General features: G+C 34.0%; 1 protein-coding gene across 8 annotated transcripts in view; it reads left to right on the plus strand.

Annotated features, from left to right (window-relative positions):
- Positions 1-899: 899 nt before the first annotated feature.
- Positions 900-16,118, plus strand: part of LOC135848260 (uncharacterized) — a 28,815-nt gene continuing 13,596 nt past the window's right edge. Inside the window, exons 1-3 of one of the 8 annotated variants that reach the window (XM_065368134.1) lie at positions 900-1,202; positions 10,120-10,177; positions 12,290-14,384. In XM_065368134.1, the coding sequence (XP_065224206.1) occupies positions 12,326-14,134 (1,809 nt within the window). In that variant the 5' untranslated portion in view covers positions 900-1,202; positions 10,120-10,177; positions 12,290-12,325 and the 3' untranslated portion in view covers positions 14,135-14,384. Of the gene's footprint in view, positions 1,203-2,864; positions 4,967-9,917; positions 10,035-10,119; positions 10,178-12,289; positions 14,385-15,549; positions 15,598-16,118 lie in introns of those variants that run through there. The other 7 variants (XM_065368127.1, XM_065368128.1, XM_065368135.1 and 4 more) reach the window with 7 other exon arrangements.

The following is a 16,118-nucleotide window of genomic DNA, read 5'->3' on the forward strand; positions in this document are numbered from 1 at the left end:
ACTTATAGTTTCAGTTTAAATGGAAGAGCCCTACATGCCTTTAAAAAAGAAAAATCGTGAATTGCAAAAAATCACTGTTTTGTGATTTTTGAAAATTCGTTAAAAATTTAAATACCGATTCAGGCAGCTGAGAGGTTGTGGGGGCTTTAGTTCGTGGTCTTCCCTAAAGTCACATTTTTTTCTTTTAAACCGAGATAAACATCGAGTGGTTTAGGTGAACAATTTTCCTGGCATCGTGATAAATAAGCCAATTTATTGTACTCTCTAAATTTAAAGCAGTCAAATTTCACTGCTTAGCAGTCAAGACATTTTGCCTTTTTAGAGCAATAGTTTTTTTTACTGCAAAACAGTGAAAAATTACTGAATTGGTCAGTCAAAATGATTTTTTACTGACCAATTCAGTAATTTTTCACTGTTTTGCAGTAAAAAAAACTACTGCTTTAAAAAGGCAAAATGTCGTGACTGCTAAGCAGTGAAATTGACTGTTTCAAATTTAGAGAGTAGATAAATTTCAAGATTTTTTGATACTATGTAAGTACTCCTATATTCAAATGTGTGGGATGGCGTTATTGCAAATCAATATTTGAGATTATTCGGAATGAATTTTTTTGTGTGAGTTTGTATCAATTTTTTTAAAGTATGTACCTACATAATTTTGAATCAATTTCTTTGACAAAATATTTTTCAAATCAGCCCAAAAATGAAGTGTCCAACACGCAAACGATCGAAGTGGCCAACTCGGAAACATAGCGACTAACTAATTAATTTAAAATGATTATGTGACACTAAACCAAACAATGTGACCAATATACCTTCACTTGAAATAAATAAAACTGTAAAAACGAACAGTGTTGAGCTACACTCTTTTGTAGCATGCTCTGCATCCCTTAACCTTTGTTCACAGTTGACAGACTCGTAGTCCAACATCTACCACTTCTTCCCCTTTCACCTTCGCCTTCTAAACGGAACCAGATCTACTTGGGTAGTGTAGGTAGTCAAGTATTGTGTGGTCTTTTTGTTAGGTATTGTTAGATACATTTTAACGTGGTTTGGTTAATCACGTCACACGTGTTCGTTCTTTCTGATAAAGTGGAGAGATGTTGGAACTATTTTTTGTGTACGTAATGATTATTAATATTAACAACATTTCCAAGTAAAATATAGTGAACGATTTCAAGTCTTCCTGGCTGTTGAATAATTTGGTGAGTATTTATTTAGATATTATTTAAAGTTTTTCTAAACCACGTTTCATTAGATTGTGTAACCGCGACCAAACTATCAATAATCGCGAGTTTCCGTCTGTTTCGCCACAGTTGAGCGTCACGTGGCAAAAATATTGCTGAAAATTACATCATAATATATCGAATTTTACGATTTATTGAATGGTATTTTGTATCGAAGCATTAGAAAAATTGCTGCCAATCACCAAAAAAATCGTGAAATTTTTACTACATAATTTCGCAAAAATTGCGTATAAAAACATTTGAATTATAAAACTTTAGGTAGCAGTAAAAATTTACATTGTTTAATCTGTTGAATAAAATTTAGCAAACACTACTTGTAATGTCTAGGGGGAAAAAAAAGAGAGAATGAAGAAATATAACTTTTTACTAACAAGGGAACCCTTGAGGTGTCACACTCCGATTTGAACTGGACCGCGATTTTTGGAAAGAGCATAGTCTAAAACCCCCAAAACCAAATTTTCAGCTAACCAAGTTCATTTTTAGATTTTTGGCGAATTTTTGAAAATTCAAAATTGACTGTTTTTGGCGATTTATGCTTTTTTTAAAAAAGGTACGTACTTGATCAATAAAAATGGTCAAAATAAATCCCAAAACTGATATCAATTACCCAAATCCAAATTTCACCATCTCCAGGATTTCTGAAGCCTCCAGAGCGATTGTTCAATTTCTCCAAAATTTTGAATTTGAACCGATTTAGAGAGTGAAACCTCAGTCAAGAGTGGTTTTTTGACCAGGTTTTTTCAAAATTAAAAAATTCAAAAAAATAAAAGTTTCTCGTTTGTGTGGAAATTTTGAAATTCTCGCGAATCACTGTATTTTGTCCGTAACTAATCCCCCAAATCAAAATTTCACAATTTCCAGCCATTCTGGAGCCTCCAGCGCGATTTTCAATTTCTTCAGAATTTTGAATTTGCTCCAGAAGGCGTGAATATGCAGTTGGGCAGCTAAAAATCGAGTTGTGTATTATACTCGACTTGTTTAACGAGTTTATCTACATTTGAGCCGATTTTGAAAGTGACACCTCAAGAGTGGTTTTTTGAGCTATCACTCTCGCTCCAAAACGGCTGGAAATGGTAGAATTTGCGCTCCGGGGGTTAGTTCTTGAATAAATACAGCGATTCGCACAAATTTCAAAAATTTCCTCACAAACGGTTATCTTTTGATTTTTGGGATTTTTTAATTTTGAAAAAAGCTGGTCAAAAAACCACTCTATAGTTTTGTCATCTTCCGTCTCCCCCTCTTTGAAAGCAAGACTTGAACCATTGCTTTAACATTATTTTGAGAGCAAGAATGCTAATTTTTCATGTTTTCGCGTTCTAGTCGCGTGTCACATTTTTTTTAAATGGGAGATAAATATCTGGAGTGGATTAGGTGAACCATTTTCCTGACGTCGTGATAAATAAGCTACTTAATTTATTGTAGACAAATTTCAAGATGTTTTGAAACTACTCAAGTACTCATGTATCGAAATGTGCGAGATAAATAAGTAGAGGTAGGTAAACCAAAATTTCATAATCACCAAGTGAAATTTTTTCAACTCATTTGCTTGTCAACTTAACGTTTTTTAAATGTTTGCCTTTCACACAACGCATAGCATTGATTCCATAATTACGATTCTAGGTCCGAATAGAACTGGAAATGGATCAAATGGCTACTCAACCTGCTCTGATAACCCTGCAAGAATTATCAGCCATTGCCGTTGCTCTGGAAACATGGCGCTGCGAAGTGAATAATTATCGTACGAATAACGAATTGGAAAAACTCACTCCGAAAAAGCTAAGCACTTCATTCAAGTCAAAATTTCCCGATTTACCTACTGGGATTGATAATACAATAGAGAAATATGTAACAAAATTTAGTCTTTCGATGGAAAATTGGCTCGAGCAGCATTACAAAAAAATATTCTTTTTTCATTACGGCCATCAGAACTATGTTTTGCAAGACTTCGATGATTTTGTGTGCGATTACAACGGCACCCTCGATTATGCCAAGACAGCCGAACGTATGATGCGTTGCAATAAACTTGGCGATGTCGAGAAATTTAAAATAGCGTGCACGTATTTCTTCGAAGACGATATCAGACGAATTTGGCCATTTGTTTGCAAAAAGGTGGGTCTGAGTAATATTGAGTTGGGCAATTGCCCTCAGTTATATTATTGGGTTTGCTGTTGCAGAAATGAGCTGGATAAAATACCTACCTCGGAGGATCAGACTGTCGATGAAGCAATGTTTGATCGTTACATGCCTTACAATATACCATCGCTGGAATATTTTTGGAATCGTATATCCTACCAGAACCAAATTCAAAGCGCTGCGCGACTTTATCAGCTTAAAGATGAATTCGTTATTAGGTTCATTTTAACAAAACTCGATTACCAACAGCTCTACGAATTTGTCAACACGAAGGGCCGTGTTATGATCTGTGATCTGTTAAGAAATCGTTATTTTGAAGACGAGTTTGTACTTGAAATCTGGATGTGCATGAGAAACGTTATGAATGAGGGTAATTTCACAAATCTAGTCGTGGATATGTTTGACACTGAGAGTACGCATCCATACACTAAAGAAAAAAACGATTATAAGAATTGGTTATGTCTATGTCGTGAATTATGGCACAGTGCTCCGCATGATTTGAGACAATCAGTCATCAAGGACATAATATCATCCAACTTATATCTGTTCACTTCTTATCGTAGAGTTGATGGCGATGAATCTTCAGAGTTGCTGTTGACTATTCTCGAGTGTGCAACTTTCGATGAGAGAAGCTCATTTTGGACTAACTGCTGGCGTGATCTGATCCTAGGCAAAAATACCGAAGATTTGCAGCAAATAATGGAGATGTGTTTCGAAAACGGCGATGCAATTATTCAATTCAAGGAGAACGTCATGTCACCGAGTGAATATTATGTATGGAATCTCTTTGTCGAGATTTTAAAGAAGTTCGATTTTGAAAAATTAAATAATTTGGTGGATTTTTGTTGTCCTAACGCGGAATTATCTAGACATTTTAAACAACAATTATTGCTTCAATCACGCGTATTCGATGACAAATGTGATCTCGAGATTTGGCTTACTATGGATAATGACACAACACAATTTGAAAAGTTCATCGACGATGCTTATGAAAATAGTGACCTCGCTACAGATTACAAAAATCAATTTCTTATGTATCTGCTCGGAAGCGAACACGATTTACGCGATTGGATTTTTTCTGCGTTGGAGTGCAATTGGAAAGAATTTCCGAAATTCATTGAAACGTTTGTTCCAACGGAACAAGCAATGTGGCGGATGAAAACGCGTATAATTGATAGTATCAAAAAATTTTCGGGATCTAGTACGTTTACTATGTTTTATTATAAACCAGCTTTCGATCATTTATTGTTGTGGTGTTTGGGGAACAATGAAAAAGTTGTAAAATTCAAGCAAGCAAACAATATTAGGAGTTATTCGAATTTGCTCAACTAACATGGAAAAATGTTGCTCAATTTTTCTCGACGATATATATTCCAATATGTATATTTAAAGACTTTATTTAATTCTTTCGAAAGAAACTCTTATTTATTTGTATGTATGTACTTACTTGTAGGTAAACATTTTTTTGTGATAGTTTTTAGTTACCTAAGTTATAATACCTATTGAAAAATAGTTTTATTACCTAGGCATTGAAATTGCATAATGCCTCTCTGTTAGTACTCAATAAACATGCAATAAAAACTTGTAAACATTTGAAATTTTTAACGTGTACGTTTTTACATCCGTGTCCTCGTAGAAACATACTTAGTACCTACATTTTCATCTGAAAAACACTCAACATAGAGCAGGCAAATAGCGGTTTTAAAAAGGAAAAAATTGGCACATTAATTTTTTCTTCGGGAATGTGTTCAGATGAATCCCCTGAACTACCAAAAAAAAACCGACCCTCCTAACCCTGGAGCTAATTTTTTTAGGGGGCTAAAACCGGTTCCGATTCACGTTTTTTGCGATTTACTCCGGAAATATTAGGTTTACGATAAAAACTACCATGACTGAAAATATTCCCCTTCAAATTCTCGACAATTTGATACTACGCTCGATACCCATCCCTCAAAAGGGGTGTCCATAAATAGGGGTGGAAAGTGTTAGTGTTTCAAAAAAAGTCAGTCCAATAAATTAATCAAAGTTACCACTTAATATCATTAGTTTTTGCTCATTTTTTTTTTTTACAAAGTCTACTCACCCAACTATTAATCACACCACCATTGATTGGTCTTCAACCCTCCCATGGGGTTGGTGGGGGATGCTTGATTTTTCAAGTAACACACAACTAAATCATGTATTTGAAAAACGAATCTGGAAATGCGATATATCGAATAGTATGTTATCGAGGTCGCTGAATACGAATATCAACTTATTTTCTGGGTTCAACTCCTCAAAGCCCCTCTGTGCCCCAAAAAGGGGGTCAAAATTTTGAAAAATCGTGAATAGTCGAGTGATATATCAAATGGTATGTTTTCGAGATCGCTGAGTACGAATATGAACTTATTTTTAGTGCCCAACCTCCCAATGTCCCTCTGTGCCCCAACAAGGGGGCCAAAATTTCAAAAAGTCGAGTGATATATCGAATTTTTTTGAAACACTTACTCTTTCCACCCCTATTTATAGACACCCCCCTTGAGGGATGGGTATCAAGCGTAGTATCAAATTGTCGAGAATTCGAAGGGGAATATTTTCAGTCATGGTAGTTTTTATCGTAAACCTAATATTTTCGGAGTATAATCGCAAAGAACGTGAATCGGAACCGGTTTTAGCCCCCTAAAAAAATTAGCTCCAGGGTTAGGAGGGTCGGGTTTTTTTGGTAGTTCAGGGGGTTCATCTGAACACATTCCCGAAGAAAAAATTAATGTGCCAATTTTTTCCTTTTTGCCCTCGCTTTTCTACGTTATTTTCCTGCTCTAACAGTCAACACCACCGAATAGTTTTGTCGTCTCTCTTCCCCTTTCGCCATTGAAAAGTATCCGACGGTGCCAAGTATTTGCCATAAATGTGCCATGCCACATGTCACATAATAGAGCATATAAATTTCGTTTATCATGCAACATTAATGTAACATGAGCAGAGGCCTTTTTCATTGGCATATCTATGATACATTTCTGCATCATGTTAAATTTTCATAAATGGCACATGAAAAACGAAATTTATAGGCTGTATTATGTGACATGTGCCATGGCACTTTCTAAGTACAATTTCATGTTACATAAATTTTATCCCTCCCAAGTGACCAAAATGTTGCATGAAAAACGAAATTTATATGCTCTATTATGTGCCATCAGCTATGGTACATTTCTGGCCTGATCTCATGTCACATAAATTGTGTACTTTCCAGGTGACAAAAATGTTGCATGAAAAACGAAATTTATATGCTCTATTATGTGCCATTAGGTATGGCACATTTCTGATCTGATCTAATGTCACATATGTGGGCATTCAAAGTGCCTAGTGCACCATATTTTTATCACAGAGTATTCATCAAGATATCATACCAAAGTCACATTAATGTCACATTTATGGCACTTTATTAATTTTAGCAGTATTTATTAATTAACTATTTTTATTAATTATTAATTCAAGTTTTTTCATCATTTATAGCTGTATTACCATTCTTAACATATTTATTTATGAGATACTTTTCTGGAACATGCTTCAATTTTTAATAAATTTTCTGCCGGACGGAGGATTCGAACCTGGGACCTCTGGATTACTGAGCACAGATTAGTGCAGCTAGCCACCCTGTGAATATTTCATATAAGGACAAAAGTGGAATATAATTGTTACTGTCCTCATAATTTGTTACATATACATGCCATTAATGCCACAATTTTCCTTTTCACATAATTCTAAGGGATTTATGGTGATTTTATCAGAGGTACTGTTGATATCATTTTCATCATGGCATAAATGAGTGTCCTTTCATGACTTATTGCTGAAATGATATACTTATCACTTTGTTTGGTATATTTTTATGAGCTTTTTTTAAGCACTTTTATGATACAATATAAAAATTGAAATTATGGGACATAAAAATGTAATTTTATTTGGTTTAAATTTGCTGCAAAGTTGAACAATTTCCTGCAGATTATTTTGATGGCTTACTGATAGCACATAAATGTTTCTTTTGGAAGTGCCATTATAAGCACTTGCTTATGGCACTTTATTGATACAATAAAAAAACAATAAAAGAGGAACATTGATGAAAACTGAAAATTTGATCTTAATGTACCTATGTGTTGAGTATAAAAACTGCACAATTTCCAAAGAGTCATTATATGGCATGTTGATTAGACATTGAAATTTTTGTTGCAAGTGCAATTTTATGCACTTGATTCTGGTACTTTTATGATACAGTAAAACAGTGTAAATGATGGTACATAAAAGAGAAACATTCATGAACGCTGAAAAATGTGGTCTTTGTGTGCTGTAAAACTGAAAAATGCTCATGTGTCATTTTATGGTTTGCTCATGAGACACTAACGTTTCTTCTGCAAGTGCAATGTCATGCACTTGCTTCTGGCACTTTTATGATACAATAAAAGAATGAAAGTTATGAGAGATAAAAGAGAAATGTTGGTAAGAACTGAAAATTTGACCTTAATATGTCATAAAAAATTCACTATTTCCAAAGAGTCATTGTAAGGCATGTTGATTGGACATAAATGTTTTTTTGGCAAGTGCAATTTTATGCACTTGATTCTGGCACTTTTATGATACAATAAAACAGTGAACATGATGGGACATAAAAGAGAAACATTCACGAAAGCTGAAAATGTGGTCTTTGTGTGCTGTAAAACTGAAAAATTTCTAATGTGTCATTTTATGGTTTGCTGATGAGACACTAATGTTTCTTTTATGAGTGCAATTTTATGCACTTGCTTCTGGCATTTTTATGATACAATAGAAGAATGAAAATTATGAGGCATTAAAGTGTGACATCAATAACAACTAAAAATTTGTCCTTTATGTGCATTAAGGCACACAACTTCCTGCAGAACTGTGTTTGTCATACTGCAAGCACTTTCATTTCACTCTGAAATGATATTTTTTCAGAGCCATTACAATTGGCATTGTTTTGTAATTTGCTGATATGACATACATGTTACTTTTTTAGAGCAATTTTATATACTGCTGTAAAGTAGCTTTATGTTATCTTATGTGGAGTGCAATTATGGGATAGATCAAAGTCCCTTATATGTGAATATAAACTGTGACATTAATGTGACGTTGAACCACATGCTTTGCTGCATGACATGATAATGTCACATTTCTGAACCATTTCAGGTAGTTTTTCATGTGCTATTATTATGGGTCATAATATAGCATTAGATGAAAATCTATAATGACACATTTGTAGGTGGCATTATGAGTACTAAGATGATTGCTCATATTGGTAACAATAAAATGACACAATTCATGCCATGCCATTTTCAAGTCACATTTTTATCCACTAAAAATGGTACTGAAATGTGACCTTTTAAAATCACATTCATGCCACCAGAATATGGTTTGATTTGTTACAATTGAAGCACAATTTTAATGGCATGACATAATTGTAACATTTTTCTGTTACATACCTTGTGCAATTTTTAGAGCATATCAATGTAGAGTCATGAAATGGCGAAATTATGTCACTTTTATGAGCCTAGAGTGCCATAAAATTTCGTTTTTGGCACCGCCGGATATATTCGAGCCACTGCTTAAACACTGGATCAAAATTAAAACAAAACCAAAATATTTAAATTTTTACCTTGTACCTAATTATTGAAATATCGGGCGCATTTTCATTTTAAAAACACCCCTTTCTCTCATCAACGTGCTGAAACGTGATGAAAAAGAGGAACTTGAGGGAATCCAAAACAATAAGTGAATGCAATAAAGTTAATTTTTCATGTTTTCACGTTTTAATCTCGTTGGATTGGGTCCATTTTTTTCAATCTAATGTGTACTACGAGATAGTCCCTCTCCTTCTTGAATGATGAAATGAGGAAACTTGTCCCTTCTCCTTTAAATTTCTAAAAATATTTATACCTACCTCATTGAATGTAGGTAGATGAATTATGACATAGAAATAAAGAAAAACTTTTTCCGAAGTAAGAGGCCGGGCGTTCTTGAAAAAGGGATCAAAACTTCAAATTTGCATAAGTTTACGTAACTGGGAATGACTTGAAAAAAACATTATGTGGACAAGTTGCCTGTCTTTAACATTTAAGGGACAAGTGAGCTTTGAAAAAACAATATTGATAAAAACGTAGTCCATTTTTTACCTTGAGAATGGGTAGTACTCTGGAAAATAAACAAATTTTGTCATTATGAATTTTTGCATAGCTTTGAAATTGAAAGGGCCAGAAATATTTGTTTCTTCCGAAATATTTCTCACTCCTTCAATTTCAAAGTTAGGCAAAAATTCATATTTACAAAATTTGTTTATCTTCCAAAGTACATGTCAGAATTCATCTACCTACATTCAATGAGATAGGTAAGAAGTATATTTTTAGAACTTTAAGGGAGAGGGGACAAGACTCGCAGTCCAACATCAACCACTTCTTTCCCTTTCACCCTCACCCTCTAAACACTAAACTGCTTTTTCAATGTATCTTTCATCCCTTTCACAGGTATTATTCTCTTGAACCAGATCTACAATTCTTACTTGTGTATTTCTACGTCTTTTCCTCATTAGTACTAACTAGTATGGTCTTTTTTTTATTGTTTGGTTTATCACATGTTCGTTCTTCGTTCTTTCTGCATAAATGTGACTTTTGTGTGAGAAAATATTATTTTTTGTTATTTCTACTTACGTTGTACATATGAGACGATCATTGATGTTAACAACATTTTCAAATTTCAGGTGAAATATCTCTAATTATTGAACGATTTCAAGTCTTCCTGGCTGTTGAATATAATTGGTGAGTACTTATTTAGATATTATTTAAAGTTTTTCTAAACTACGTTTTACTTGATTGTGTAGCCGTGACCAAACTATCAATAATCGCGAGTTTCCGTCTGTTTCGCCACAGTTGAGCGTTATTTGACGAACATACATACGTAATGCTAAAAAACACATCATAAATGTCAAATTTTAATTTTACGATTTATTCAATGGTATTTTGCATCGAAGCATTAGAAAAATTGCTGCAAACCACCGAAAAATGGTGAAAATTTTTGCTAACTTAGCACAAGTTGCGTATATAAAAACGTAAAACTTGCTAAAATTACTTCAAACTTATAAAAAATAACTTAGAACTGATAATTTGAGCAAAATTTTATGAAAATTGCGCGAATTATAAAACATTAGGTTCAGGTAGCAGTAAAAAGCATCGTTTTATCTGTTGAATGAAATTTTGCTAAAATTAAACAAAAAAAATGAGAATGAAGAAATATAACATTTTACTTCGTGGGTCATTCCACGTCAATTAGACCAAGAAGTGGCGGGGGGCTCGGCAATTTTTTTGAAATTTTTCCTGTTGAAAGACCTTCCGAAGGGATGGCCAATGGCGCAAATCGCAGCCCCGTAGCCCATTTTTAAAGGCAGCCAGGGGGTGTCAAAGTTTTCAGTGGACTTAAAAATATCATCTATTTCAGCAGTGGATTACTCAATAACCGTGATACCTACCAAAATGTAAGTTTTTCCCATAGTCAAGGGTCTTGAAAGGCTTTTTGGTGATATCATAAAAATCAGGGTTGCCACTTTTTTTTGTACAAAAAATTAGCTCGAAAAGGTTCAAAACGTAGTTTTCATATAGTTCCGACTATCAAAAATTCTGAAAAAAATACATTATGGCCAACTTTTATGCTGAACAACATATTAAAAAATTGGGATGGCACTATGTCGCAAAGTCGATTTAAAAAAACTCAAAGTTTTCAAAAAAATACGATTTTTTAATTTAAAACACGAAAAAAGTTTTGATTGGTAATGTTGACCCATTTGACCTCTATTTTTACGTATATTCGTTGAAAAAGTTGAAAAAACCCTTTCACTCGATGAAACAAACTCATCACAAAAAAATCACAAACACGAAAAAATTCAATTTTCAATTTCAAACATCAAAAAAAGTTTAAATTTATTCAGTTGTCATATTTTGACCTCTTTCTGACGTATTTCATGAAAAAGTTGATAAAAATTACACTCACAACAAAAAAATAAGAATTCGTTCATTTTTTGAATCTTTTCGAATTTTGATTTTTTTGTGAGGAAAAATTTCAAAAAAATCGCCAAACTCCCCTACCACTTCTTCGTCAAATTGATGTGGAATGACCCTCGTAAGAATTGTCGAATGTGATAAAGTTGGTAAAATTGAGGCACATAATTGAAATAAGTAACAATTGCTTGAAACATTTTCTGGGTGTTATTATCTGGACAATTCAGAAAAATGGGAAAAGTAAGGGAATTTTACCCTTCTGAAGAAATTAAAATTTTTCACTCTAAGGACAGAGAATTTTATAAAATTAACTACCTACCGATCTAATTGGATATAACTCCCAAACTTTTTTTATTGTGATAAGTTTTTAACGTGAGTCATTATGAAAAAAAAAAAGATTTGAGCCTGCAGGCTACGAGTAACTGAAATATTAGCCCGTTCCCCTGAATTTCGAAATGTGTACGTTTTAACATCCTAATCCTTGTATGTATTTATTAGGTATATTTTCACCAAACACTACTCAATAGTTTTTCACCTCCCCCCCCCCTTTGAAAGTAAGACTTGAGCCATTGCTTTAACATTTGTGAGAGCAAGAACGCTAATTTTTCATGTTTTTCCGTTCAAGTCTCGTGCAACTTTTTTTTTTTAAATGCGAGATAAAAATCGGAAGTGTGATAAATAAGCTAATTTAATGTAAGTAGTCAAAATTCAAGAGGTTTTGAAACTAATCAAGATACCTACCTACTCATATAACTATCGAAATGTGTGAGATGAATACGTAGGTTTTTTTCATCTACCAATTTGCTTGTCGACTTCACGTTTTTTAAATGTTTGCCTTTCACACAACGCATAGCATTGATTCCATAATTACGATTCTAGGTCCGAATTACAGTTGAGCCGAGTGAAAAACTGGAAATGGATGAAATGATATGTGACATGACTGATGCTACTCAACCTGCTCTGATAACCCTGCAAGAATTATCAGCGATCACCGTTGCTCGGGAAATATGGCGTTGCGAAGTGAATAATTATCGTAGGAATAACGAATTGGAAAAACTCACTCCGAAAAAGTTAGGCACTTCATTTAAGTCGAAATTTCCCGATTTACCTACTGCGATTGATAACATGATAGAGAAATATGTCACAAAATTTGGTCTTTCGATGGAAAATTGGCTCGAGCAGCATTACAAAAGAGTATTCTTTTTTCATTACGGCCATCAGAACTATGTTTTGGAAGACTTCGATGATTTTGTTTGCGATTACAACGGCACTATTGATTATGTCAAGACAGCCGAACGTATGATGCGTTGCAATAAATTCGGCGATGTCGAGAAATTTAAAATAGCGTGCACGTATTTCTTCGAAGACGATATCAGACGAATTTGGCCATTCGTGTGCAAAAAAGTGGGTCTGAATAATATAGAGTTAGGCAATTGCCCTCAGCTATATTATTGGATTTGCTGTCTCAGAAATGAGCTGGATAAAATACCTATCTCGGCGTATCAAAATATCGATGAAGCAATGTTTGATCGTTACATGCCTTACAATAGACCATCGCTGGAATATTTTTGGAATCGTATGTCCGATCAAAACCAAATTCAAACTGCTGCGCGACTTTATCAGCTTAAAGATAAATTTTTCATTAGGTTCATTTTAACAAAACTCGATTATCAGCAGCTCTACGAATTTGTCAACATGAAAGGCTGCGATCTGATCTGTGATCTGTTGAAAAATCGTTATTTCGAAGACGAGTTTGTACTTGAAATCTGGATGTGCATGAGAAACGTTATGGATGAGGCTAATTTCACAAAACTAGTCGTGGATATGTTTCAGACTGAGAGCACGCGCCCACACACCGAAGAAAAAAACGATCATAAGAATTGGTTATGTCTATGTCTTGAATTATGGCACAGTGCTCCGCATGATTTGAGACAATCAGCCATCAAGAACATATCCACCAACTTAAAGCTGTTCACTTCGTATCGTAGTAAAGCTGCCAATGAATCTTCAGAGTTGCTATTAACTATTCTCGAGTGCGCAACTTTCGATGAGAGAAGCTCGTTTTGGACTAATTGCTGGCCTAATCTGATCCTAGGCAAAAATGTCGAAGATTTGCAGCAAATAATGCAGAGGTGTTTCGAAAACGGCGATGCAATTATTCAATACAAAGAGAACGTCATGTCAACAAGTGAACATGTACAGAATCTCTGTGCCGAGATATTAAAGGAGTACGAGTTTAAAAAATTGAATGATTTGGTGGATTTTTGTTGTCCTAACGCGGAAACAACTAGACATCTTAAACAACAATTATTGCTCCAATCACATGCATTCGATGACAAATATTATCTTAAGATTTGGCTTATTATTCATAGTAACACAACGCAATTTGAAAAGTTCATCGACGATGCTTATGAAAATAGTGACCTCGCTGCAGACTACAAAAATCAATTTCTTATGTCTCTGCTCGCAAGCGAACACGAGTTACGCAGTTGGATTTATTGTGCGTTAGACTGCAATTGGAAAGAATTTTCGAAATTTATTGAAACATTTGTTTCAACGGAACAAGCAATGCTGCGGTTGAAAACGCGTATAATTGATATCGTGAAAAAAACTTATGGTCCAAGTAGGCTGTTTTATAAACCTTTTTTCTTTGATTTATTGTTGTGGTGTTTGGGAAACGACGAGGAAGTTGAAAAATTCAAGCAAGAAATTTCGCTCAACTAACGTGGAAAAATGTTGCTCAATTTTTCCGAAGATACCTTCCAATAGATAAGGTACATGAAGGCTTTTTTCAATTATTTTGAAAGACACTCTTATTTATTGTACTTACTCGCAAGCATTTTTTTGTGATACATATGTAGTTTTTAGCAACCTAAGTTATAACATTGAAAAATAGTTTTATGTATGCATTACCTGGGCATTGAAATTGTATCGGCCTCTCTGTTAGTTCTCAATAAACATGTAATAAAAATTTGCAAACATTTGAAATTTTTAATGTGTTCGTTTTCACATCCTAGTCCTCGTAGGTACATATTTAGTACCTACATTTTCATCAGAAAAACGTTCAACACCAGCGAATAGTTTTGTCGTCACTCTTCCCCTTCGCCATTGAACACTAGAACAAAATTAAAACAAACCCAAAATATTTAAATTTTTACCTGGTAGTTCTTGAAATATAGGTACCTATCAGGTGCATTTTCATTAGAAAAACACTACCTATGTTTAGTATTTTTGATCACCCCTTTCTCTCATCTACGTGCTGAATTGTGATGAAAAAGAGGAACTTGAGGGAATCCAAAAAATAAGTGAATGCAATAAAGTTAATTTTTCATGTTTTCACGTTTTAATCTCGTTTGATTGGGCCCATTTTTTTCATTCAAATGTGTATTAAATAGTCCCTCTCCTTCCTGAATGATAAAATAAGGGAACTAGTCTCCTCTCCTTTAAATTTCTAAAAATATTTACCTACCTCATTGAATGTAGGCAATGGCGTAGCCAGGATTTTCTCAAGGAGGGGGCAAAACCAGATTTTTAGGCATGAAAAGTCGAAATGAGGGGTAATTTTCTAGAAATCTATTGTGATGTGTAGTGATTTCATGAAAATGAAGGCAAAATTACTGCTCGAGCGAAGCGAGAGCGAAATTTTTTAAGTCGTAACCAGTTACATAATTATGCAAATCTGAAGTTTTGATCTCTTTTTCAAGAACCCCCGCCCTCTTATTCCGGTAAAAGTTTTTTTAAATTTTTAATCTCTGTGTGTCTGTGTCAGAATTCATCTACCCATAACATTCAATGAGATAGGTAAGAAGTATTTTTAGAATTTTAAGGGAGAGGGGACAAGACTCGCAGTCCAACATCAACCACTTCTTTCCCTTTCACCCTCACCTCACCCTCTAAACACTAAACAGCTTTTTCAATATTGTATCTGTCATCCCTTTCACAGGTACCTACCTATTATTGTCTTGAACAATTGAACCAGATCTACAATTCTACATATGTATGTAGGTACTTGTGTATTTCTACGTCTTTTCATCATTAGTACTAAGTAGTGTCGTCTTTTTTTTAATTGTTGTTTGAACTATTTTTTGTCATTTCTACGTACATATGAGACGATCATTAATGTTAACAAAATTTTGCAGGTGACATATAGTGAACGATTTCAAGTCTTCGTGGCTGTTGAATAATTGGTGAGTACTTATTTAGATATTATTTAAAATTTTTCTAAACTATGTTTTACTCGATTGTGGTGCCGTGACCAAACTATCAATAATCGCGAGTTTACGTCTGTTTCGCCACAGTTGAGCGTTACTTACTTGGCAAAAATAATGCTAAAAAACACATCATACTCGTATGTCAAATTTTACAATTTATTCAATGGTATTTTGCATCGAAGCGAAGCATTAGAAAAATTGCTGCGAATCACCAAAAAATCGTGAAATTTTTTACTAACTTCGCACAAATTGCGTATAAAAACGTAAAACTTGCTAGAATAAGTTCAAACCTATAAAAAATAACCAAGAACTGATAATTTGAGCAAATTTTTGTGTGAATTGCGCGAATTATAAAACTTTAGGTAGCAGTAAAAATTATTTACATTGGTTTTTCTGTTGAATGAAATTTTGCTAAAATAAATAAAAAAAAATGAGAATGAAGAAATGTAACTTTTTACTTCGTGGGTCATTCCACTTCAATTCTACCAAGAAGTGGT

The sequence above is a fragment of the Planococcus citri genome, chromosome 5, assembly GCF_950023065.1.
Source record: "Planococcus citri chromosome 5, ihPlaCitr1.1, whole genome shotgun sequence".
Lineage (NCBI taxonomy): Eukaryota > Metazoa > Arthropoda > Insecta > Hemiptera > Pseudococcidae > Planococcus > Planococcus citri.